A 27,599-nucleotide genomic window follows, 5' to 3' on the forward strand; every position below is an offset into this window, starting at 1 on the left:
TGGTGCATCTCCGAGATTATGGTACTGTGAAATTTCCTGATATTATTTTATACTGTGGTATGGTATTATTATTATTATACATTCCTGCTACATTGTTACATATTGAGACTTGATTGAGACATTTTGATTTGTGACTGTAGGATCTTTTTCTGGTGTAACCATAGAAATCTAAATAACAAGACACTAGAAGTCGTTAGCTTGCGTGACCTTGTCGCCACTCAGGTGATTTTCACACCACCAGTGTGTTCGTCGCTGTTCAGTTGCTCTGGAGACGTATGAGTGTAAACATGGTGTGTTCAGCAATTCCCATTGCGGAAATTCTTCCACAAGTTGTAATTATATATACTTATAAAGGAATAATATTTCATCGGAAAATATTTTTTTTTAGAAATAATGCCGTTTTTCCTTAAAATTATAGAATATTTACAAGTATTACGAGTGTCACCATAGTAATCGAAATAACAATGAATGACACAGTCGACCATTTTTATTATCACGTTTTTTCGTATTGGAGCAAAAAGAAACAAAACGTCTCATATACTTAGGGATGTTATTTTAAAATAAACCGTAAATTCGTGCGTTTGGATACATATTCAAAAGCTTAATTTAATATTTAAGTTAGTTTTCACTAAAATCAAGCTGTCCAATAAAAGACATAGTTTACTTGTGTGTGCTGTTTAGCTATCGGTTTAAATGTGTTGATTTTGGCGACATCGGTTTTCATACGAATTATGACATTATAGCACTTCTATGTGTCTTGTTATTTAGATTTCTATATCTATATCTATATTGTGATGATAATAATTATGCTCATACCATTCCTGTACATAACAAAACTTACATACTTACCTTTATTATTTTTAACATTTAAGATATTGTGGTGCCTATGGTCACAGATTAGATAATAGTTATGGTTCTGCAACGAAAAAAAAAACAAAAGTTCAGAGTTATAGCAATAAACAACAAAAAAGAACCGTTCAGAGTATATTTTTAACAAGCACAGGCGAAAAATAATTAATCTCTCGAGACTCGAAAGCGAGTACAGTATCTGGGTCGTTCAGGAAATGATATTTCCAAGGGAGGACCTTCAGAGGGCACTCGGAATCCTCTTATACAAAGGCTTGTGCGGATGTGTCGAAGAAAAGAACATATTTTTGAAGGGAATAAAGCTCGGTAAGGCACTTATGGTAAGGAGAAAAATATACAGGTATTAATGCCGAAAATATTATGTAGAGGGATATTATCATTAAAATATATCTAGGTACCTATATTGCTTAGGTTCAATTTGAAAGTTCTGTGCTTAATACATTGTTATACATACATATAAACTATCTACTAGCCCAAAATCATCCCTGATGTTAATATTATTCAAAACTACTGCAGCAATCTTATCTGTGTTAAATAAAAAGAGTCGTAAAATATCATACCTTCACAGCAGAAAAACTTCCGTGGTCAAAAATTAAAAGAAAAACACAGTTAATAAATTGGTATAATAATTAAAATTTATAAGAATCAAAAGTTTAAATAAAAAATGTATGCACTGCCCGGGAATCGAACCCGGGTCGCAAGAATGGGAATCTTGCATGATACCACTACACCAGCAGTGCTTGAGAGCTGAGTGCGAAATTATCGTATTATTTATATGCTACATCATTTTCTAATTTAAAATTAATAACGGTTATTTTTTTGTACAGAGTATATAATCCATACTAATATACTAATATATAATATTATAAATGCGAAAGTAACTCTGTCTGTCTGTCTGTTACTCAATCACGCCTAAACTACTGACCCAATTTGCATGAAATTTGGTATGGAGATATTTTGATACCCGAGAAAGGACATAGGCTACCTTTTATTGCGAAATAATATGTACCACAGGCGAAGCCGGGGCGGACCTCTAGTATATAATATGTTTACATGAAAATGTTTTATTATTTAAACACTACATAATTATTGTCTGTATTCGTAATAATAAAATCTACCTATTAAATATCATTATGTATTTTATTCACCTAATACAGCAGAGACTACTATCCAAGTTCATACTACGCGTGTAATACTGTTAGAATATTGTTTTAGATCAAATATGTAATTACAAGGTAGGAACACTAACATACATGTATACTTACACTTAAGTTCTTTTCTGGTTAGTATTTGATCGCAAATCAGTCCACGAAAATAGTTTTTATCTAATAAAAACATGTAAGTTCCCAATTTTCTATCAAGACTAAAACCCAAACTCTATTTCATCTACGTTCTCTTATAAACAGCTTTAAAGATATAATATAACTAGCGGTCCGCCCCGGCTTCGCCCGTGGTACATATGAAAAATAGATGTTGGCCGATTCTCAGACTTACCCGATATGCACAGACATGAGAATCGGTCCACCCGTTTCGGAGGAGTATGCAGACTAACATTGTGACACGAGAATTTTATATATAAGAAGATATAATATTAAACAAAATACAAATGAAGCATTTTATGGAACGCATTATAAAATGTTCCATTTAAATACAACTGCATGTAAATTATGAGTAATGAGCTAACGAGAAAGCGACGCAATATACATTATTTATCTTCAATAATTATTCATGTTTATTACACTGCGTTGAAGTAATAATTAACGTTTGCTATAACCAAACATTAATTAACCGACTAAAATAAACTAATAATTTTGCAGTTCATGCGATTACTGTTAAATAGCTCTTTATTTAAATTAAATGTACTCGTCAATTGAAATTGAAATTTATTAGCATACAATATTAGTGATAAGGACATTTTATTTAATTTAGTAGATATATATGTATATTTAATATTTTGATCGTTAATACGAATAATCGAACTACGGTTACAATTCGTTTCTTAGACAAATAAGTGATTTCGTCAGATTTGTTTTTCGATTATTTTTGTAATTGTATTTCACACATGCCGTGTGGTGTCCGGCTTAGAATAGCACCAACCCTACCATAAGACTAGGGTGTCGTAGAAGGCGACTAAGGTCTAAAGGAGCGTCCCATCTCTAATCGCTCTATTTATGGGGGGGATAGGCCTCCAAGCGTTGGGTCGCAACCCATCTAGGAGAAGGAAAACTCTGAATACAAACCCGGAACGGTATCTCCGTTAGACGTAAGTAAGGTCAAACCTGAAATACACGGCAGATTCCTGCAGCAGATCTAGCTCCGCACGTATTGGCTTGCCATTCCTGTGGACTAAGCTAGTGATGCCGAGAGGGTAGCGTAGGCTCTGGGCAACCCTGCGTTTCCTTAAAACCGACCCAGGCGGTGTTTTGTCTGTGGAGAGGCCACTCCACCCACGTCAATTGCGTGGCTAACAACACGGAAAGTGGCAGTTACCAGTGATAAGTCGGCATAAATGGACGTAATTGCAGACGCTAGGGGTCACTTTTGGCAGTGGGAGGATCCATCGAAGATCCATTGTTCGATTACCGCCCGCTCTAAACCGGGCAGCCCCCGGTCAGTAAGGTATCGATCCGTCCCGATACTGGTCTGCTCTTATAGGGTGTAGAGAGCACTAGACAATGACTAGATGACTAGTGTCGTTGACTATTACACCTACAAACAAGGAACTAAATAAGAAAAAAACTATACAACGCCAAACCATGCGCATCGCGACATGGAATGTCCGAACTATGAGGACAGGCCTTCCGGATACCTGCGAAGGTTCACACAGCATACAAGATCTACGAAAAACGGCTGTAATCGATGCAGAACTTAGTAGACTCCAAATAAAAATATGTGCTCTACAAGAAACCAGACTACCAGATGAAGGCTCATTGCGTGAATCATCATACACATTTTTCTGGAAGGGAAAATGTCACACTGATATTCGTCAGCAGGGAGTTGGTTTTGCTGTCCACAATGATTTGTTACCAGCTATTGAGAGTCCCCAAGGAATATCAGAGCGCATAATGGTCCTGAGACTCAACACTGTCCATGGGTTTGCTACTATCATCACAGCTTATGCTCCGACACTAACATCTTCGGAAGAGACAAAAGACCAATTCTACAATCAATTAGACGAGACAGTAAGTAAAGTGAGTACAGGTGACCGCCTATATATTCTTGGTGACTTTAATGCCCGAGTGGGCCAGGATTTCTCCACATGGCCCAGTTGTATTGGATACCATGGTGTAGGAAATACTAATGAGAACGGTCAAAGACTGCTAGAGTTTTGCTCTGATCATCGTCTTTGCGTAACCAATACATTCTTTAAGGGTAAACTATCACACAGAGTTTCCTGGAAACACCCACGATCTGGCCATTGGCATCAGTTGGACGTCGTGCTCTCCCGTTCCAGGGACCTACGAGAGATCCTTCACACACGCACTTTTCATAGCGCTGACTGCGATACTGATCACTCGCTAGTGGTGGCACGAGTGGCCATTTCGCATAAAAAGATTCACACTTCTCATGCTCCGGGTAAAAGAAAGATAAATCTTGCTAATGTGAACATTGACGAAAACCGTCTAAAATTTGAGTCTTTAATTACAGCTGACTTAAACAATTGGGATACTGATGTCTCAATAACCGTTGAGTGGAATAATATTAAGAATATTTTAACTAGCGGCGCTGGTGTGGCTTTTGGCTACATGACTGCCAAATCTCAGGACTGGTTTGCAAATAATATCCAACATCTTCAACCACTATTAGACGCAAAGCGCGAGGCAGCTCTTAACCATCGTTTGCACTCCTCTCCTGTGACTGATAAAAACCTTCGTACAGCTAAATCAGCTCTCCAGCGAAGCGTACGATATTTCGCCAATCTATACTGGACCAATCTCGGCCTCAGGATTCAAACGTGTGCCGACAACGGAAACATCGGTGGTGTTTACGAGGGTATCAAACAAGTCCTTGGACCTGTCCCTAAAAAGACAGCCCCCTTAAAGGACGCAGATGGCTTCTCTATAACAGATTCTAGAAAACAACTTGACCGTTGGGTTGAGCATTACACCGGTCTCTACTCACGTCCTACTAATCTACACCCGGATGCTGTTAATAATATGCCTAAACTAGACTTATGGACTGAGCTAGATGATCTACCGTCTATAGAGGAGTTCAACAATGCAGTAAACAAACTAAAATCCGGTAAGAGCCCTGGCTGCGATGGAACCCAAGCCGAAATAATTAAACTCCAGTGTGTAAGACCGATGCTGTTTAGTCTCCTGCGTAAATGCTGGGAAGCAGGTGAAGTGCCGCAAGATATGCGAGACGCTAATATTGTGACCATATACAAAGGGAAGGGTGACCGTGGCGATTGTAACTCCTATCGTGGTATCTCCCTCCTAAGTATTGTTGGAAAACTTTTCAGTCGAGTTATTCAATCTAGACTCCAAAAGCTTGCGAATCGAGTATATCCGGAATCTCAATGTGGCTTTCGCCCCCAGCGTTCTACGACTGACATGATTTTTACTCTACGTCAGTTACAGGAGAAGTGTAGAGAGCAGAAGACTCCCTTGTTTGTGGCTTTTGTTGACCTCAACAAAGCCTTCGATACGGTTAGCCGGGAAGGACTGTACTCAGCACTAGAAAGCATCGGGTGCCCACCTAAACTTTTGTGCCTGATAAAATCATTCCACGACAACATGAATGGCATCGTAGTTTTCAACGGCGGTACATCAGAGCCGTTTAAAGTTTGCAGAGGTGTGCGTCAGGGCTGTGTTTTGGCACCCACTCTGTTTGGAATATACTTCTCGCTGATGCTACGTGCAGCATTCAGTGATGACCATCAAGGCGTTCATTTACACACTAGAACGGATGGAAGGCTGTTTAACATCTCCCTGCTTAAGTCCAAAAAACACCGAGAGGATCTCTTCGTGGATAATCTCCTCTTTGCAGATGACGCAGCACTACTAGCCAATTCACCGTTTGAGCTCCAGTCGATGATAGACAGGTTTTCACGAGCTTGTTCTCAGTTTGCCATGACTGTAAATACCAGCAAGACAGTAATATTGTCACAAGGAACTCCTGCGGGGTCGACAGTATCGCTTAATGGCACGCCACTAGTTGAAATTGACAGATTTTGCTACCTAGGGTCAACCGTGTCGAACAATCTCTCGCTTAACTCGGAGATCGATATTCGTATCGGCAAAGCGGCGACCATGTTTGGGAAGCTTAATGAAAAGGTATGGCGAAACAAACATCTCACTGTTAAGACTAAGATGATAGTGTTCCAAGCTTCCATCTTGAGCATTCTTTTGTACGGGGCTGAGACTTGGACGTCGTATGCCAAACAGGAACGACGATTAAATTCCTTCTATATGCGCTGCTTACGTAAAATCTTAGGCATAACATGGCAAAACAAGATCACAAACCAGAAAGTACTCCAAACTGCACAGCTACCTAGCCTGACTACGTTGCTCAAACAGAAACGCCTGCGTTGGCTAGGGCATGTATACAGGATGGAGCCTTCTCGGTTGCCAAGGCGCGTTATGCTAGGTGCAATCGCCGACGCAAGGAGAGACATCGGGAGACCTTTACTCCGCTTTAAGGACTGTGTGAAACGAGACATGGCTTCTTTCAAGATTAATCATAATAATTGGGAGAAGCTCGCTACTAATCGATCAGAATGGCGCAAACTTGTTTCCGAGGGTTACAGATCCTGTGATGAGTCTTGGTTCAGAGTACTCGCAGACAGAAGGAGGAAACGCCATCAAGACGACTCTGAATCGGCTTCTGCAAACTTCCCCTGTCCGACCTGCGGAAAAGTGTGTCGATCCCGCATTGGATTATTTGGACACCAGAAACATTGCTCAGGCAACACACCATAAATCGTCTGTGATAGACGTAAAGGCCAATGATGTATAATTATTGATTACATACAGTTGTTTGTGATGTATTCTTTGAATTCATCGGATCGTCTCAGTGCATTTAAGTCCTTTTCTCACAATTTGCTTATACATAATATAATATCTCTCCCCATTAATCTAAATGCAGGTAAAACTAAAAACTAATTTTCATGGTGTGACAAAATTTATATCACATCTGAAAAGTTTAAGTAGGTATCCACAGTTATATCACGTTATATGAAGGATCAAGGATATATACCTTAAAAGTTAATCTTCAAGTCACTATTTACTTATTTAGTAATCTTTAGCATCTTAATCTTATCATATTTTAAATATACATACGTATACTCTAAGGCCTAAGCCTAATGTACCTGTTGAAATTTTTTAATTTAAACTAGCGGTTCGCCCCGGCTTCGCACGTGGTACCTACATGTTTACGTTTTTTTTCATAAAAAGTAAAAACTATCCTATCTCTCAAGTTGGATCGAACTGGCACATGGTGTGCGAATTTTATTAACCGACTTCAAAAAAAAGGAGGAGGTTATCAATTCGGCCGGTATGTTTTTTTTTTTTTTTTTTATATGTATGTACACCGATTACTCCGTGGTTTCTGAACCGATTTACGTGATTCTTTTTTTGTTCGATGCGGGATGGTGTCGAATTGGTCCCATAAAAATTTTATTCGGATAGGCCCAGTAGTTTTTATTTTATGAGCATTTTTGTCTGTATTTGTAAATGTTGCAAGTACAAGTTTGAAGTCGGTTGTTTTTAACGCAGTTATTGACTTGTTATAATCGGTTAAGGGCCGATTTTTCAATGCTTGGATAAAACTTACCCGTCCAATAAAGTATTACACGATAATATTAAAATGCCACCTGTAAACTGTCAAATACGGGCAATTAGAATACGTTTTTATAATGGTAGTTTTATACATTATTCGACGAATAAGTTTTATCCAAGCATTGAAAAATCGGCCCTAAGTGGTTTAGGAGTCCATTGAGGACAAACATTGTGACACGAGATATATATATATTAAGATTTCAAACGATAATGAAAATTGTACCTATCGGCTACTGCATAATGCATATTTGTGCATAATTCGTCATTGGTTAAATTTGTTAAACACGGAAACCTGTTAAATTAATAAATTTTACTATGAATTATTTTAATTTGAATGAAGTTAACCAGAAATCATTGGTTTATCGTCAACCACAAAGTTCGAAGCAACACAATACAAACATAATATTATAAAATATGTTAAATATCATATTTTACCATGCGGTTTCGTGAAGCCACCATCTTCAGGGATTTATTAGTAACATTTCATGATTTCAAATTTTTTAACAACTCTAGTACTATACGTAGTATATTATTATTAGTCTGTGCTAGTACCTATGGGAGTATTCAGAGAGAAAGCTTGAAACTTATAAGCGCTTATCGGCGCTTGTCATGTTCATATATTTTCCTGCGCGGGTTGACAGCACTGACAGGAAAATATATGAACATGACAAGCGCCGATAAGCGCTTATAAGTTTCAAGCTTTCTTTCTGAATACGCCCTATGTCTAGTACACTGTACACAGTACACACTAGAATTTACTTAAACTAGCTTTGCTTTACTATTACAAGATGGCGTTAAACTAAATTGAAATATATTTTATTTGTTTTTTATCGTCTCCATTTTATGTACAACGCTTTAGTATGTCAAAAATAATAAATAATACTGTTGCGTATGGTGTGTCTAGCATGTAATTTTTAAATTCCTTAATAAAAATAAAAGCTTTGTAATATTATTATGTTATTCATTTTCTTTACTTCCCTTCCTTGTCGCTAGAGGCAGCTGAGTAGATTTCCGCATGCGTACTTGGCTTCCTTTTTTTTCAATGTCCCTGAATTTCATGAATGGCGCTCGTTCACAGCCAGTCGTCAGTACAATAATAAAAATTTAATTTAATGTTAGAAAATGTCAGAACAAATAACTTTTCAAAATAGTAAGGAACCAATTAGATAGTGTTGTGAATAGAAGACATTGGGTTTTCCCGCTCAAATTTGACAATAAAAAGTAAGTAAATGTAACGTTTGAATTTGGAATTATATTTACTGATTAGAAACGGAACGTAAATATGTAATTCGTTAGTTTTTCTATTCATAATTTAATTACATTGCGGTTAATTTACAAAAAAATATAACGTGCAGAAAGGAATCGTGCCTATATTTAAAACGCCGACTCTATTTCCTTGAAAACAAAACTGCGGTAATTTTATCGATTTGACACTTAGCCCAATTCAATGTTGTAAATCGTCTCTATGCAAACTTTTTATACAATACGAATGGCCTTGAGAAATTAATTTTCTTGTAGTTCAAAAATAACCCTATGGTTTACAATTTAAAATTCAGTGTTTACCTGTATTCGTTATACTTAAACTTCATAAATTTCCAAATAAAATAATTGGTATAAGTATACTATATATTTTGCAAAAAAATACTTGAATATTTATTGAACTTGTATGATGTTGGATGTTGGAACTGTCATGACAACTGCCCTATTGCGTAATTTTCTTGCGAGTAAAATATCGGAACGAAGAAAATTAGAATCTATAAAGTCCCACCATATAATATTATGTTTTATATTAAAATAAAAATAATAAAATAATAGATTTATATTAAATTAAATAAAGTCAAGTAAAAATAATATAAAAGGGATGTGAAGTAACGAAGGATAATAATTAAATAGGTAGTCGAGAAACGTCTAGGTTTTTAGGTCAAGAGTTCGTCTGCCAAACATATCATTATGTGCCAGACGATTCGTCTGCTAGGAGCGAAACGCAAGAATTGCGTGAGTTAAATACCTACTCATTTAATATACAGTGTTAGTTATATTAAAATTTAATAAATTTATATAAATTATAGTCTAAGAGGCAGTGTAACAAAAACATTATATGAAATATAATAGAGAATGAATCAAAGCAGTAAGTAATCAATTTTAATTTTCTTTGTTCCTCTGTTACATTCATTTTTAAACATTTTCATTTCATTAGGTTAAAGATTATTAATAAATAAAACAAAAATTCGATATCAATAAGTATAAAAAAACTGATTGATTTTATTTTCTTTGATTATAAAAATATTTTTTATCTGCAGCAAGTACCTACAATGTCAAGTAGCCCGTTCCCTTACACCTGTGAGCTATGCGGCGCAGAGGGGTTGACGGACGAAGGTATGAGGTCCCACACCTTGGAGGCCCACGTGGCTGGCAGGCCAGATTGCCCGTTCTGCGACTGTACTGTACCACAACCACAGCTCGTGAGCCATGTGCAGAGAGTCCATCTCCATTATCTAACACCGGAGAGGGAATTAATGGCGTTCATAGATGACCAGAGTCCGGGGTAAGTTGCTCAGTAAATTTATATATTTATTACTGATACAAATATATTGAATTTAAGTACCTTACTGTTAACGAAGTCAAAATAAGAGACTTTAATATTGAATGTGTATGACAAATTTAAAAAATTAATAACATTTTAGTCGTTTTAGTCTTTGTCGGTTTATCTTCGAAATGACAGTTGACACTGCCGATTTTGGATGGGACAGGCAAAAATTTTTTTGAGTTTAGTTAGTAGTAGGGATGTAACGATACATGATTTTGCCGATACGATACCGATACCACAGACTAATAATAATATACTACGTATACCACAGACATGTATATATATGTCCGTGACGTATACAATACGATACCGATATTTGTAGTAGTGTATCGGCGATACCGATACCGATACCGATATCGATGGCTTGGTAGAAAAATAAATAGTGAATTATGCATAAAAAGTTACCAACATTTAACAGAGAATCGTATTCTTTTAGATAAAAATGCCAAATCAAAAAACAACAAAACCATTTATTTTAGTATTATTATTTTACAAAGTCAGTTAAACTTTAAGTAATACACATACAATCAGTACCTAATAAAAGTTTACTATTGGTAGAGTTTTTTCAGAAAACAAAGTGCGCACGCGCGGGCGGCCTCCCGCATCGTTCATTGGGCGCGGTTTTTTGAATTGTTTGATATCGGTATCGGTTGTTTTATTATCGGCGATACCGATATTATATCGGCTTGCCGATTATATCGGCCGATATATCGGTATCGGTATCGGTATCGTTACATCCCTAGTTAGTAGCATCTGAAGAAAATTTGACAAAATTCTGATAATTCTTAAGTATATGCATAACGCTGGCTTAGCCAAATAAATTAATAATACATCATAATAAAACAGGAATCGAACTAAAGAGTTATGGAACAGTTTAATCCCAACAAACGCTTTAAACTACATATTACGTTATAAGCCGCTTTGCATCGTGTAGTGCAGGGATTATTTTTAAGCGAAATATTTATGTTTTTAACAAGCTTTGTCGGCGGTATCACAGACTTGTTTTAATAAAAAGGAATTCTGGATATTCTAACTTGATAATAATTACACCAGTGGAAGTTCTATCAACATTAGTCCAGCCCTTAATATAATATTTAACTGATACCGAAATTCAACGTCTAACCCTTATCAACTTTCTAATTATTATCATTAGTAAGATAACAGGATGATATCGATTTATAATAAAACCTCACAAGCCCTCATAAATCTCCGTGCTTTGTTAGTTATTTTGTCTGTAATAAAACCGTGCTTTTCATGTCCACAACGACAATACATTGTTAAACGATATATTCTTTAGCTACGATACAATCACTTACCGCTAAGTAATTAACCATAAAGGTCTCCAGTAAAGCTCCCGTGTTTATGACTTCGTAAATGTTTGTCCATTCCACATAAATTTTACGGTAACATCATTTTAGGTATGACGAGGATTCAAAAATGACCACTACAGATAGCTGTAGCTATAACACGCCAGGGTCAATAAACGGATGGCACAGCCCTGTAGAAGTTTCAACTTCGTTCCATAACGGTGCAATTTCAAAGAATAATTACTATCACAATGGTTATCAAGAAAAGGATAACTCGAATTGTAATCATAGGAGTGAAAAAGATGAAGAACGGTTCTCGCGGTCACCGAAAAATATTAATCTAGTTAATGGTATAAAAAATATCAATATTAGTAATGGCGTGACGGGGAAGAAAACTCGGAGTAAGGAAAATTCGGTCGAAAATGAATTATTGAATGGACATGACAAAGAAAGTAAGTAATCGAAAGCTCGTCAAGTTAATCTGTATGGTATAAACTACCTATTAAGTTCGTCATTTAATGTTATATTTTTGTTATTATTGTAGTGAAGCACTACACGATAGCATAAGGAATTTATATCTGTTTCCAAAAGAACTTTAACAATTTTAGGTCTTCACTCGAGCCCTACCCACAATAATATGAATAACTATGATGGTTCGCCTAAAAATAGTAAGGTAGGAAAAAATTAAAAATAATTTATTGTAACTACTTACGCAATGGAAATTTGATTATCTTAACATTTTCTGTTTTAGCTTTCTATGGCGAGCGCTGGACAGGGGTCGCCTTTACGATCGCAACTAGCTTTAAAATTGAAATCGAATACACCAAAGAAATTAGCACCAACTCCTAGTCCAACTGTTCAAGTTAGTAAATTTTTTGATAATTGATACCTCTACTAAAATATATTTCAAATTCATTTGTTAACATTTCATTGCTTTATTAGAGAAAAATATTATTTTAAAATTGAATTATGCAGATTTATGCCCAATATGCCAATAATATTATGCTTATATCACAGAGTAAAAATCAATTATTTATTCTGTGAACAGCGAAAACATGACTGTTGCTTTACCGCCGTCAATGTCAATTGTCAAGATACATCCATATTTTTTTTTACAAAATATGTATTGGCGGCGTATTGGCGGTAAATCTTCAAGTTGAAAATTTTAAAAATAAATTTTCTAAAAGTTTAGGTGAAAAAAATTCTCAAAATATTTTCAGTGCCTCTTATGTGATTTTACATCAACATGTCCGCGGAAATTGGAAGAACACATAAACCGAGCGCACTTCGATTTAACATCACCATCGGTTATGGGAAATGATAATTCTAATATCGATAACGCGACTTTGGGACTTCTAAATCCTACAATAAACTTGGATAATCCAACTTTGGCGTTGAGTGCGATGGCTATGTCACCTGGGCCCCATAGCTCGTCATTTCAGTGTCCAATATGTGAAAAGGAATTTGCAAATGGATCGGAAGTAGAAGTTCATGTTAATGTGGAACATCGAGATATATTGAGCCCTCAGAAAGCTGTGAGTATATAACTATAATCGTACTCAGTATTATGGCTGGTTCACACTTTGATTAGTGTGAGTGCAGGTGATTAGTGCGAGTGCAGGTGTGTAGTGCGAGTAGTGTCCAATTGACTGCGAGTGCAGGTGATTAGTGCGAGTGCAGGTGTGTAGTGCGAGTAGTGCCCAATTGACTGCGAGTGCAGGTGATTAGTGCGAGTGCAGGCACGCTGCGAGTGAGGGGGAAGGGAGGGCGCGCGGGACGTGGCTACTCGCAGTCCACTCGCAAAAAAATAGAACACGCTTCTATTCACTTTACTACACAGCCTACTAAACACTCGCACTAAACAGTCGCTGTCCACACGTAGTACTACTCATCACCTGCACTCGCACTAATCAAAGTGTGAACCAGCCATTAATCCAATGCAGTTTAAAAGTTAAATATAACACTAAACTTTTAAACTGCATGATTGTAAATATATTAAAACAATCTGTTAGTATGTCATAAACACTAGAAGTCACTTGTTTGTAAATATGAAAACTTTTACATGAATAATCTCAAACTAACCAATACCAAACATTCTTCATCTTATTTATTTACTTCTAGGAAAGAATTTAATGCATTATATTAATATTATTTTTAGGACCAAGTGGACAATGCATCATGTGACGATGTTGTTATGATGGAAGAGAGTCCTGTCAGCAACTGTCCCATTTGTTGTCAGCCGCTTCCACTATCACAACATGAATTGGTAAGTGTATTTGAAATTTCTATTCTAGAAATATTTTGGGGAGATTTTACAATTTCTTGTTATGTTCTGTTTAGCTTATCTGTAAGTTTTAATTACAAAAAATGTATGAACAATTTACACCAAATTACAACTACAGAGAAATAAGTAAAAATAGCTTTATCTATTTACATATAATAAATCTGTAGAAGGGTCAAACTCAAACTCAAACTCAAACTCAAACATTCATTTATTCAATTAGACTACTATTTAGTAGCACTTTCGAATCGTCATTACATAGTATTTTTAACATTTACCACCGATTCGGAAAGCAGTATCTATGGAGAAGAATCGGCAAGAAACTCCATAGTTGCTCTTTTAAAATAATGTCAATAAATTTACATAATATGTAACTTATATCTAACTACATAATATGCCAAAGAACTGTCCTGTGGTTTTTACGCGACAACCCTCCATGGGTCTTTATCGTCCATATATTCCTGAATACTGTAGTACGCTCTCTGAACTAGTACATTTTTTATGTAAGTTTTAAATTTAGAACTACTAAACTCTTTAATATTGTGAGGAATTCTATTGTATAAGCGTATACCTTGACCCATAAATGAATTTTTAACTTTAGCTAATCGGAAAAATGGCATTTCAATTCTATTCTTGTTCCTTGTGCCATAATCGTGTCTATCTCCTACTCTTGTGTGTAAGTCAGAGCTTTTGTGTACATGCAAAATATTATTAAATATATACTGTGATGGTACAGTAAGGATACCAGTATTCTTAAAATGATCTCTTAGTGAGTCCCGAGCACGTAAATTATATATAGAGCGAATGGCTCTTTTCTGTAAGATAAATATAGTTTCTATATCTGCAGCCCTGCCCCACAGTAGAATTCCATAGGACATAATGCTATGAAAGTAGCTGAAATAAACCAATCTAGCCGTATCTTCATCGGTGAGATGCCTTATTTTTCGGACTGCATATGCAGCAGAACTGAGCTTACCTGCAGCGGTGTTGACATGGGCTCCCCACTGTAGTTTCTCGTCCAATGTTAACCCTAGAAATACAGTAGACTCAGTAGGATGCAATACCTCCCCGTTCAAGGTAATATCTCTGTTCAACTTTTTTACATTAGGAAGTAAAAATTCAACACAATTGGTTTTTTTGGCATTTAATAATAAATTATTGGCAGTAAACCATTCAGATATGTGTAAAAGAGCACTGTTCACTTCGTCAACATTTGGGTCATGCCTATCCACATTAAAAATTAATGAGGTATCATCTGCAAACAGAACTATTTCACACCTATCCTGCAAATAATAGGGAAGATCATTGATATATACCAAGAACAAGAATGGACCTAAAATTGACCCCTGTGGAACACCAATGTTAATTGACGCACCGCTAGAACGTTCTCCATTAACAACTACAGTCTGTATCCTATCATGCAGGTATGACGCTATGAGGTTCTGGGCTTTTCCTTTAATTCCATAGTGATTAAGTTTACGTAACAAAGTACAATGTTCAACGCAGTCAAATGCCTTGGAGAGGTCACAAAATATCCCTAGAGCATTTTTTGAGTTTTCCCATGCCTTATATATATGTGTTAGAAGTGCAACTCCAGCATCTGTGGTTGAGCGCCCCTTTGTGAAACCAAACTGTTTGGTGTGCAGTAAATTATTAGATGCAAAATGACTATTCAATTGGTTTAATATTAACTTCTCGAATACCTTACTTAATGTTGGTAAAATAGAGATAGGTCTATAATTGTTACAGTCTTCTTGATCGCCCTTCTTAAATAAAGGTATAACTTTACTAAGCTTTAGTAAATTAGGAAATGTACCATAGTCACAACACTTATTAAATATAGAAGCTAAATTTTTCGCAATATTTTCTATTATATTATTAACTAAATTTACGGACATTCCCCAAAGATCACAAGTATTTTTAAGATTAAGCGTCTTAAAGGCAGTAACAATATCATTAGCAGTTACGTGTCGTAATTCAATTAATGTACTGCACTCCGCAACATGGTCCCTCAAAAAGGTCTCTGCAAGTGCTGAAGACGAATTTAAACTATTAGTAATAGTAGCAGGGACACTACTGAAGAATTCTTCAAAAGCAAGCGCAACATCAGCACTTTTGTCAATAACCCTGTCATTATTTACAAGTTTTATGGTATTACTTGATTTGCTTTTACCCATTTCACCATTAATAATTGACCAAACTGTTTTAACTTTATTATCAGAGTCGCGTATTTTTTTCTTTGATATACAAACGCTTTGCAGTGAAACAAACTTTTTTAAAAATTTTTGAGTAATTTCTAACATAACTAAGAAAAGATGGGTCTTTATATAATTCATAAAGAATGTTCCTGCACCTATGTATACTAGCTGTCGCCCATTTACTAAATGGTAAATCCTTGGTAATATTTAAAGATTTAACTTTAAATATTTTTTCAAATTCTTTATGTACTAAATTAAAAAGATTTTTAAACATTTCACACGGACTATTAGGATAGGATTGATCATTTAGTACGGGCAGGTTTTTATTAATATTATTCCTAAATTTATTAATGCCTTTTTTAGTTATAGGCCTAACATTAATCCTTTTAAATGTAGGTATGCAATCCCATTCAAAAACTACTTTCTGGCCACAGTGATCCGAAGTCAATGTATTGAGAATATTTTTCTCTAAACAGATGCAGTCACAGTATATATTATCAATACAAGTTGCAGAAGTAGGTGTAATTCGTGTGGGTTCGTTAAAAAGTTTATATAGATTAAATGACTGAAACAAATTAACAATTCGTGTAGCCGTTTGTGTTTGTAAAAGTAAATCAATATTAAAATCACCACATACTATAACTTTTTTTTTACTCCTGCTTAGACGCTTTAATATTTCTTCCATGACTGTCTCAAACATATTATAGTCAATTCTGTACATTGAAAATATTGAAAAAATAAATAGCAGGGGGTGTTACTGGATCGATACCAAACCCAAATATGTGATTAAAAAAATTTTTGTCTGTCTGTCTGTCTGTCTGTCTGTCTGTCTGTATGTGAAGGCATCACGTGAAAACTAACGGTTCGATTTCGATGAAACTTGGTATAATTATACCTTATTATCCTGGGCGTAAAATAGGATACTTTTTATCCTGGAAAAATACGTAGAAAAAAAATAATCTTAATTTTTCAGTTTTATCCATAGACGTTGTTCTGTAGAACCGCGTACACACGTTGGGTATTATTATAGGCCTCGCCGTATTTGGGTCCAATAGATATTTATAAGATGTTATTGTCAGAGTTACTCAAAATGGAGAAATAAACCATCTACGCGAAGACCCACATCCGCGCGGACGGAGTCGCGGGCGGAAGCTAGTATTAAATATTTTTCCTGCAACTTGTATGTTTGCAAAATTTTAATCATCTGACCAAAATTCAACTTTAGAATCTATAAAATCTTGATTGAATCAACTTGGAAATTAGCCAAGCTCTGTCGGTAAGTATGCATACTAGTATAAGCATTGAAACTTAAGTGAAATTTTTACTTTAACCAGAAGATATTGCAGAGCAATCACAACGTCACAAGCCTATGAGATCAAGAACTTATATTGCATTAGTAATTTGTTAATTTACTACTGTGTAAATTGCACAAAACTCTCGTTAATTCGAAACTCGAGGGACTCTCAAAATATTACGAATTATCAAGAGTTTGAAATATCAAATGGTTCGAAATTTGTAAGAGAAAATAAATAAAACTTCGAATTATTAAGTGTTTATCAATTATTCAAATTCAAATTCATTTATTATTTATTAAATGCACAGTAACCGAATGATAACTAAACATACCAATTTGTGAGAAGTGTAAAGTCAAACTAATCATAATTTATAACAAAAACAACAGCTCATTGAACAAGTTTGAACTTGTCGCAAAATGTACCTACCTGACTACCTGCTTACAATCTTTCCGCCTCTTTCTCTCTGCAACTTTGAATTGTCGAGTGTTGAACCCCGATGAGCTCGAATTAACGCGTCGTTTTGTTATATAGCAATGGTATTTTCATTCTAATTACCAAGTGCACAAAAATGTATGGATTTAGTTCGAAATATAAAGAGGTTTTGTAGGGACCTCGTGAGTCGTGATCACTTTGAATTATAGAGAGGTTCGAATTATCGCAGGTTTGAATTAACGAGAGTCGACTGTAATTTAACTCATTAAAAATTATATTTATAGATTCAACACATAGAGGAGCATTTTGAAAGAGGGGAAGATGTCGGAGCTTCCACATTATCTGATGCTGAGAGAGAGGCACAAAGGACCAGAGAAGAACAGGAATTTCAATTACTCAGAGTGAGTTTAAATATGTTTAAGTTGGAAATATGAACCAAATTATTGTTTTAATATGCATGAACCCAAAACAATGTTTGTCAATGTTCAAACTTTTTAGTTTTGACAACAAGATTAAATTTAATTCAACCTAGAAAGGTTTTATTCCTTACAAAATGATTTTATATGTCTACCTTCAACAATAAAATAATAATCGACTAAAAAAAATAATTAACAGAACTAAGCCTAACCAACACGACCGTTACGTCCGAGAGCCCAACGGAAAGTGTGTGAAATCAGCGTTCAGCTCATTTTTATAACCACCCACTCGGTTCGGGTTGCCAGTTGGGAATTAATCTATAACACTATAATTTATTAATATAGGCCCGCCCGCGGCTTCGCCCGCGTTTTCAAAGAAAAACCCGTTCCCGTAGGATTTCCGGGATAAAACCTATCCTATGTTCTTTCTCGGGTATCAAAATATCTCTATACCAAATTTCATGCAAATTGGTTCAGTAGTTAAGGCGTGATTGAGTAACAGACAGACAGATAGAGTTACTTTCGCATTTATAATATTAGTATGGATAATTAATAATTAAACTGCCTATTTTAGGCTCAATATGGTATGGAAGAAGATGAAGAAGGCTACAGTAGTAGAGCAGCGAGTAGCTTGAAGCGAGCGGTGTACAGTGGAGCCCTATCTGTCGCGGGTTACTATGAGCGTAGTGTAGGGCTCCGACGGGCCTCCGCTTCAGGCCTTGATACAGGGTGTTCTAAAACTAGTGGTATGGACAATTTTTCAGATAGCGTGCAAATTAAATTAGAAAAAAAAAATGATTTTTCCAAAATGATTTAGGGCCTATTTTTCAATGCTTGGATAAAACTTATCCGTCCAATAAAGTATTACACGATAATATTAAAATGTCACGTAAACTGTCAAATACGGGCAATTAGAATACATTTTTAAAATGGTAGTTTTATACATTATTTGACGAATAAGTTTTATCCAAGCATTGAAAAATCGGCCCTCAGGGTGATTTTAAATGAAATGTTTATTCACTTCATGATATTTTAATCCACAGGTATTTTAGAAAGGATAGTGCAACTAAACGCTCAAAATCCAAGTATAGTTAAAACATATTTGTGTAGTGCGGTGGATCACTATGCCAGTACATATGGAGATAGAGGCTGGGGCTGTGGATATAGGTGAGAATTTATAGTAAAATTAAAATAAATTGTTACTTGTGAGTGCTGAATAAAAAAAAATGTGTCCTGGAAGGAAGTTGTGTTTTAGGTTGGATTTAAGTAAAATGTAAGTACTCTTTATTGAAACATATATTTTTAAAATACAATTTAATGCTGTAATTTATACTGTGTGTTCTTATGGTGGAATAAATTATTTTTACTTTAATGCGTGTGCGCATAGTAGTGGGGCTGGTCCGCGGGGCGAGCGCGGCTCGCCACCCGTCCGCCGTGCCCCAGGCATACTCGTAGTTCCACTAAAGTATATCTGGCCAAATTTATTTTTTGGAAAACTTTTGTTGTTCGTAGAGGTCATTATAGACTAAATTATGTATGTTCTCCATATAATCCATATTAATACATCAGTATATTGCTACAATATAAATAATATTGTATTGTATATTAAAAAAATGGTAGCGAAGCATCTGTACAAAAGTCCAAATAATATATTTTCCTCGCTCACTAAAAACTAGAGTAAACCACCCATTTATTGGCACTTTAAGCAGCTACTTCACAAAACCGGTGAAATTTGCATATACAATTATGTTTTAATTAAGAAAAAAACATTTATACTGGTATTCTAATCTATGGAGAATATTATAAAGTACTTTTCAATTTTAAATTAAATCGCTTTATTTAATATAGTGAACCTTTAAAAGAAAAACCTAAAATACCAGTTGCTGGCATAGTCAAACCTTCTAATGGCAGTGATTGTTACCTATTATTGTCACTATTCAAGACTGAAAAATATTTACTAGATCTTAAGTAGGGCTTTCAAAGTGTGTACTATGACATTTTAAAGTTAATTTGTACCATTCATAAATTAACAGAAATTAATTTTGAAATAAACAAAATAAAAGACTTTGTTAAAAGAAATGTCACATTTATTTGTAGAGGAACATACCATTTCAGTTGGAACGCTTATTTTTAAATATGGTTTTAAACAACCAAAAAACCTACTTAAATAAAACATAGAACAATTTTAGCTTACGATTATCTTACATTTAATTAAATCACAGCTCTGATTGAATGAGATCATAAGTAATTTTTGTGTGCCAATAAAATGGATAAACAGATTTTAAACAGCTCAATTGTTGGCATACCACAAATAACTAAAAGTTGGCGGTTAAATTTTAAAATAATGTTTAAAAAAGGCAGTTCATACATTCAATAATAAGACAATATGAATATGCAATATGCATAAGAAAAACACAACGGAATTGCAATTTCTTTTAAGTTCATGATAGCTCTTACCTTAGTAAAAAAAAAAAGACGGGTTGCACTCCGGGAGTGCCGGCAGAAGTGAAAACTTGATTATTCACGTTGAGCATGTTTGATATTTTGGAATGGTGGTCTTACGCTTTTTCGATCAGGTCACGTGTCCTGACGCGAGTTTAAGATTTTATACCCATTACAGAAAAAGTGCTCTAAAGAAGTTTTCACTTCAAAAACGAATATTTTGAATATTTTTACCACACAAGTCCCGGCTTGTCAAACAGATGGTTGATACGCCGCAATGTTTTAAGAAATAAAAAACATTGTTTGCTAGTTGAGTAAAGAATGATACGCTACTTATGAATTTCTACTACAAAATTTATACTGGCTACAAAAAAATCTTAATTTTCTTAAAAAACTGGAGCATGCCAATAAATTGGTAGAGTGCCAATAATAGGGTGGTTTACCCTATTTTGCAGGAACATGCAAATGGTGCTATCGTCTCTAGTCCGTCACCCGGCGTACAGCGCGCGGCTGAGCGGGTTGTGGGAGCGCGAGGGGGACGGCGTGCCCTCCATCCCGGCGCTGCAGCGGCTCGTGGAGCGCGCCTGGGCAAGGGGCTTCGACACGCAGGTGGGGCACGGCCACGGGGCACACGGGGGCACGGGGCACACGTGTGGGAGCGCGAGGGGGACGGCGTGCCCTCCATCCCGGCGCTGCAGCGGCTCGTGGAGCGCGCCTGGGCAAGGGGCTTCGACACGCAGGTGGGGCACGGCCACGGGGCACACGGGGGCACGGGGCACACGTGTGGGAGCGCGAGGGGGACGGCGTGCCCTCCATCCCGGCGCTGCAGCGGCTCGTGGAGCGCGCCTGGGCAAGGGGCTTCGACACGCAGGTGGGGCACGGCCACGGGGCACACGGGGGCACGGGGCACACGTGTGGGAGCGCGAGGGGGACGGCGTGCCCTCCATCCCGGCGCTGCAGCGGCTCGTGGAGCGCGCCTGGGCAAGGGGCTTCGACACGCAGGTGGGGCACGGCCACGGGGCACACGGGGGCACGGGGCACACGTGTGGGAGCGCGAGGGGGACGGCGTGCCCTCCATCCCGGCGCTGCAGCGGCTCGTGGAGCGCGCCTGGGCAAGGGGCTTCGACACGCAGGTGGGGCACGGCCACGGGGCACACGGGGGCACGGGGCACACGTGTGGGAGCGCGAGGGGGACGGCGTGCCCTCCATCCCGGCGCTGCAGCGGCTCGTGGAGCGCGCCTGGGCAAGGGGCTTCGACACGCAGGTGGGGCACGGCCACGGGGCACACGGGGGCACGGGGCACACGTGTGGGAGCGCGAGGGGGACGGCGTGCCCTCCATCCCGGCGCTGCAGCGGCTCGTGGAGCGCGCCTGGGCAAGGGGCTTCGACACGCAGGTGGGGCACGGCCACGGGGCACACGGGGGCACGGGGCACACGTGTGGGAGCGCGAGGGGGACGGCGTGCCCTCCATCCCGGCGCTGCAGCGGCTCGTGGAGCGCGCCTGGGCAAGGGGCTTCGACACGCAGGTGGGGCACGGCCACGGGGCACACGGGGGCACGGGGCACACGTGTGGGAGCGCGAGGGGGACGGCGTGCCCTCCATCCCGGCGCTGCAGCGGCTCGTGGAGCGCGCCTGGGCAAGGGGCTTCGACACGCAGGTGGGGCACGGCCACGGGGCACACGGGGGCACGGGGCACACGTGTGGGAGCGCGAGGGGGACGGCGTGCCCTCCATCCCGGCGCTGCAGCGGCTCGTGGAGCGCGCCTGGGCAAGGGGCTTCGACACGCAGGTGGGGCACGGCCACGGGGCACACGGGGGCACGGGGCACACGTGTGGGAGCGCGAGGGGGACGGCGTGCCCTCCATCCCGGCGCTGCAGCGGCTCGTGGAGCGCGCCTGGGCAAGGGGCTTCGACACGCAGGTGGGGCACGGCCACGGGGCACACGGGGGCACGGGGCACACGTGTGGGAGCGCGAGGGGGACGGCGTGCCCTCCATCCCGGCGCTGCAGCGGCTCGTGGAGCGCGCCTGGGCAAGGGGCTTCGACACGCAGGTGGGGCACGGCCACGGGGCACACGGGGGCATGGGGCAACATGGGTACATTTGGCAAAATACATGGTTACATGGTAAAATGTGTACATCTGGTAACATGGGTACACATGGTAAAATGTGTACACATGGGTACACATGTGTACCCTACACATTAAGCTGAAGGAAAGCAAATAAAGTGGTGATCGTGGAAGCAGACGATTATTGCATTTTCTGTATCAACATATCAATAAAACAAGGTAAGGTTCGCTGTTTTTCCCATTCACTTGTTCAGTTGATAAATTATATTTTTTTCGGCCGTAGCAAATAAAAGATCCTGTACGTTTTTAATATGTATAATGTTGTCTAAAAAAATACTCGGTCTTTTATACTGTGTCTTGAACAAAACAACAACAGTAACAATAATGTTATTGTTTCCAGGGTTCAGAGCAGCTAGGCTGCAAGCTGCACAACACAAGAAAGTGGATTGGCGCTTGCGAAGTTGTCACCGTGTTGTCTTCACTCAGGATAAAGTGAGTTTTTTTTACCTCTATTGTTACCTCTTGCTGTACTGCATTTTATAATTTAGATATTTAAGTAATAAACACTCATTTCACTTTATAACATTTATTTTAATTACAAAATTACGTCCACTTCCGAAACATACCTAGTTTATTTTTGATTATACAATATATCATTGATATTTAACGATCGTCCCTAAGAACGATGAAGATACTATTTTTCTTGGGTATGTTGCCTTAATTATTTTTATATATTTTGTTTAGGATAATTCTTATTGAGCACTATATTATTTACTTTTGTTGAATTATTTTACTCCGTTATGTATAAATATCGATAATAAATAACTAGCTTTCCGCCTGCGGCTTCGCCCGCGTTTTCAAAGAAAAACCCGCATAGTTCCCGTTCCCGAGGGATTTCCTGGATAAAACTAAGTCTATATTGCTCAGTGAAGATGCAGCTATCTAATGGTGAAAGAATTTTTGAAATCGGTCCAGTAGTTTATGCGTGAAAACCATACATACATACATAATTACAAACCTTTCCTCTTTATAATATTAGTATATAGATATCATTTAAATAACTTTTCTAGGTGTTCGTTAATCGACTTCCACAAGCCGACATCAGCGGACGGCAGCCACCCGGCGTTATTCGACTGGGTTCACAAATACTTCCACGATGAGCCGACGGCTTTCAAACCACCACTGTACTTACAACATCAGGGTACGTTGATGTATAAATAAATAAATACATAAATAAATATTTCAGGACAATTTTCACACACGGCACGATCTGATCCCATACTAAGCTTTCGCTTGTGTTATGGAAACCAGATGGCTGATAAATATACATAATTATGTAATTTTATTACATACTTATATAGATAATTAACACCCAGACACAGAGCAAACATCTATGTTCATCACACAAATATTTGCCCCGGGTGGGAATCGAACCCACGACCTCTGGCTTGGAAGGCAGGGCCACTACCAACCAAGCCAATCGGTCAGTCGTATAGTGTCCTAGTACCCTAAGTGGTTTGTACCCTAAGGGGTTTGTGCCCTATGATAGTGCTGACTGATTGTACTGTACCTACATCACCAGTATAAGTAGATCTATAGTGTTAAGTGTGTTCTAGTGGGTGCACAAGCACTTCCACGGCGAACCGACGGCGTTCAAGCTGTACTTTTTATTATTTTATTTATATATGTTTAGATAGTGTATTTGAATATGACGTAATATGTGTAATAGAATATTTTATTTAGTTTTCCTTGTTTGTATTGCCTTGTTTTTGCTCACCCACTTTTTGTTTTGTTTATTTCCTATACTTTAAGGGTTGCCTGGTAGAGATCGCTCGCGCACCTAGCGATAAGGCCGCTATTTTGCTTGCTTGCCTTTTGCTTGTTTTATATGTGTTGTGTGCATTTGTATTTGTATTTATTTTTTAAGCAATAAAGAATTTTCATTCATTCATTCATACTTACAGCTTCAGGGTACATTGGAATATAGTGTCATAGTACCCTGAGCGGTTTGTTCCCTAAGTGGTCGGTACCCTAGGTCAGTGCTTTCTGTTTTTATTGTACATTAGTATACATCGATTTAAAGTAGCCTCGTGTTCTAGGTGATCAGTGCCTTCACTCTTTGTGAACCTTCTCATAAATTTAAGTTGTTATAATATATTCGTTATAATAATTATCGTCATTATGTTATAAATGTATTTATGTCCTTGCCAGGTCACTCACGCACAATTATAGGGTACGAGAAGCACAAAGACGGCAAGGCGACGCTACTTGTGTTGGATCCGTCACATTCCCCGGCACAGGTAAGTACTCTTAATAAAATAGGTACACAAATATTATATTATCAAAAAAAAATGGTTGTCTATAAAGTCGGTTTACTGACGATAGTAGAACGTGACAACGTCCGATTGTGCTTCTTTGTCACTCGTTCCGCGCTCTCGCTTGCACTTCAAGTCTTACATCGAACGCCTCAGAGCGAGGTAACGCCGCATGACTCATGTTTTTTCATGGCTCTATCGAATTGTAAGACGTTGTCACGTCAAAAAAAGTTAGAGAATTTTGTAGTTTTGTTATATTCATCTGAACACACAGTAAGGCTTGATAAAAATATTTCGCGAAAAACATAGAGCGGATTTTGATGACACTTGACTGTCGTGTAGCTAATATAAATAATACAAGCTATCTACTACTCGTTTTCACCCGCTTTGTCCGCGAGTGAAACCGCGCGGAACAGCTAGTTTTACATAAGTATGGATCTACAATCACTTTATTATTTACTAGGTTTCCGCCCGCGGCTTCGCCCGCGCAGTCAAAGAAAAACCCGCATAGTTCCCGTTCCCGTGGGATTTCCGGGATTGCGTCATTTTCCCGGGATAAAAAGTAGCCTATGTCCTTTCTCGGGTATCAAAATATCTCCATACCAAATTTCATGAAAATTGGTTCAGTAGTTTAGGCGTGATTGAGTAACAGACAGACAGACAGAGTTACTTTCGCATTTATAATATTAGTATGGATCTTCACAGGTGCGTGCGGTAACATGCGACAGGTCCGGGGGCGGAGCCCTACGGCTGCTGCGGCGCGGAGCCCCGGCGCTACGTGCGCGCCAGTACCAGCTGCTGTGCGTCACCGGCCTTATACAAAGTGACCGGGAGTATGAGGTATGGAGCTGATAGTAGACAAATATACGAATAGCTTGTTACTATAGTCTTGACGTACCCTTGGCGTATCGCGTAGCGTGTATCGCTAAACTAAATTATGGAATGCGAAAAATGCGTGGAATAAATTATAGATATATTTTTGCTGTTTAAAATCGAATGTTATGTGTCATTACGATTGATTTTCTATCCTAAATCTACAATATGACTTTTTTTTCAACTATACTGTATTCATTAAAATAACCGCCACTTTTAATATTAATATAAAAGGTATTCCATTTCAGGCAAGCAAAGTGCTGCAATCGATCCGAATCCCATAGACCCAGTACCACGAGGCCCGCCTACAGTGTACCGCTGCAGTAAACACGCATACACACATTATGTACTTTATTTATTTACTAATGTACATGAGTTATAATTTATTTAAAATTATTGATTTTTAGAAGTTATGTTTGTAAATGTAAAAAAACTGGTTTTAAAATTGTTAGTTTTATTGTTGTAAATTGTTTTAAAAATAAATATTGTTATAGTTTTGACTTATGTAAATTTATTTTAAAATGTGTGTTATATTTTAATTTTTAATGTTGATTTGTGTGTAATTCGTTCATCGTTGTTTCTTTCTTGAATTAATATGTAATTATTCATTTATAGGATTATAATAATGTTTTAATATTGCTAAGTGATCGTAACTCATGTACATTTTAGGTACTTAAGAACTTATGTGATATTAATTTCAGTATAGTGTTTAAATTACAAATAAGACATATTCACATTAGTCAATAGAAAATAAAATTATGATATTTATCTACCAAGCAAGTAAAATGAAAACACCAATTTTGTTAAGTAATCTAATATAGTATTATAAGAAATAACAAGCGAGGCCGGGTTAAATATTAGTTTTAATGTAATAAGAATGTACTGCGACACAGCTACCTAATTGATGTAGGTAGTTGTTAACAAAACGCAGCAAGTCAACGACTATTAGCAAAGTGAGGGTAGTTGGGTCGAATGTCGTATAAACAACGTTGAAAGCATGTTTTGACAGGAAATAGTGACAACTATTCATCCACAAAAATATTAAATCAAAAGTTACGTCTAAAGCGCGTCACACACGGTGAAGATACTATAATATTTTATGTTAAGATTCTCTTATAATATAAAATATTACAGTATCTTAAGGTATCCGGTATCAGCGTTCTGACCATCATTTTTCTTTTTGTCATTGCGTACTAAGACCCCTGTAGAACCGCCATCCTGTTACAAATGACCCGAAATTTTGTGTCAGTATCTCCCGGCCTATAGATGGCTTATCGCTTGGTATTTTAAGATATTGAAGGTAAAATATATATTATCTTCGTCGTGTGTTATGGCTCATAGGAATTGTATGGCGAGCGATAATCGGAAATATGCTCTAAGATAATATATATTTTATATTATCTTCACCGTGTGTGATGCGCTTTACAGTATTGTAAAAACCAAAATTACTATAACCTCTGAAAATGCTGTCATTAAAAATAATCAATTATTTCTTATTTGTAATTCAAACATCTTGTAATATTAAAGTTAATTTATTTTTAAACCTATGTTCTACCTCGTATAGTTTGTCAATTAAGTTCTTAGTCAATTCCTAAATAAAATCACAACGATGAAACATTTGGATTTATTGTAATTATTTAATATTTAATTAAAAGTATAATTTTGAGAACCTTTGCCTTGTTAAATTATTTAATACACGGCTCAAATTGTTTCTCATTATGTTTTAATTTAAAAAAAA

The 27,599-nt window shown here is 37.6% G+C and overlaps 2 protein-coding genes and 1 non-coding gene across 3 annotated transcripts in view; 1 reads left to right on the top strand and 2 right to left on the bottom strand.

Moving 5' to 3' along the window:
• The window catches only part of garz (Sec7 domain-containing protein garz), a 437,193-nt gene that overhangs the window by 82,508 nt on the left and 327,086 nt on the right, over positions 1–27,599 (bottom strand). The window lies entirely within an intron of this gene.
• On the bottom strand, positions 1,537–1,607 carry TRNAG-CCC (transfer RNA glycine (anticodon CCC)). Its single transcript has one exon. It is a non-coding gene; the product is annotated as a tRNA-Gly (tRNA).
• On the top strand, positions 8,770–26,279 carry LOC149481272 (zinc finger-containing ubiquitin peptidase 1-like). Its single transcript, XM_089705715.1, has 16 exons — positions 8,770–8,870; positions 9,954–10,194; positions 11,655–11,995; positions 12,152–12,216; positions 12,295–12,405; positions 12,764–13,078; positions 13,702–13,809; positions 18,034–18,150; positions 18,740–18,911; positions 19,209–19,332; positions 21,063–21,216; positions 23,074–23,165; positions 23,744–23,874; positions 24,885–24,973; positions 25,694–25,828; positions 26,110–26,279. The coding sequence occupies exons 2-16, from the start codon at positions 9,962–9,964 to the stop codon at positions 26,143–26,145; spliced, it is 2,223 nt and encodes a 740-aa protein (XP_089561841.1). The 5' UTR covers positions 8,770–8,870; positions 9,954–9,961; the 3' UTR covers positions 26,146–26,279.

The sequence above is a fragment of the Colias philodice genome, chromosome 17, assembly GCF_061535455.1.
Source record: "Colias philodice isolate Cphi_HAF_F1 chromosome 17, ilColPhil1 Martin Lab GWU primary, whole genome shotgun sequence".
In the NCBI taxonomy this organism is placed as follows: Eukaryota; Metazoa; Arthropoda; class Insecta; order Lepidoptera; family Pieridae; genus Colias; species Colias philodice.

What these genes read in the sequence shown, in the direction of transcription:
- LOC149481272 (XM_089705715.1), top strand. Translation starts at nt 9,962, where the DNA reads ATGTCAAGTAGCCCGTTCCCTTACACCTGTGAGCTATGCGGCGCAGAG. An exon ending in GAATGGACATGACAAAGAAA is followed by an intron (nt 11,996 to 12,151) that starts GTAAGTAATCGA and finishes TAACAATTTTAG; the next exon opens with GTCTTCACTCGAGCCCTACC. An exon ending in CAAGGGGCTTCGACACGCAG is followed by an intron (nt 21,217 to 23,073) that starts GTGGGGCACGGC and finishes TATTGTTTCCAG; the next exon opens with GGTTCAGAGCAGCTAGGCTG.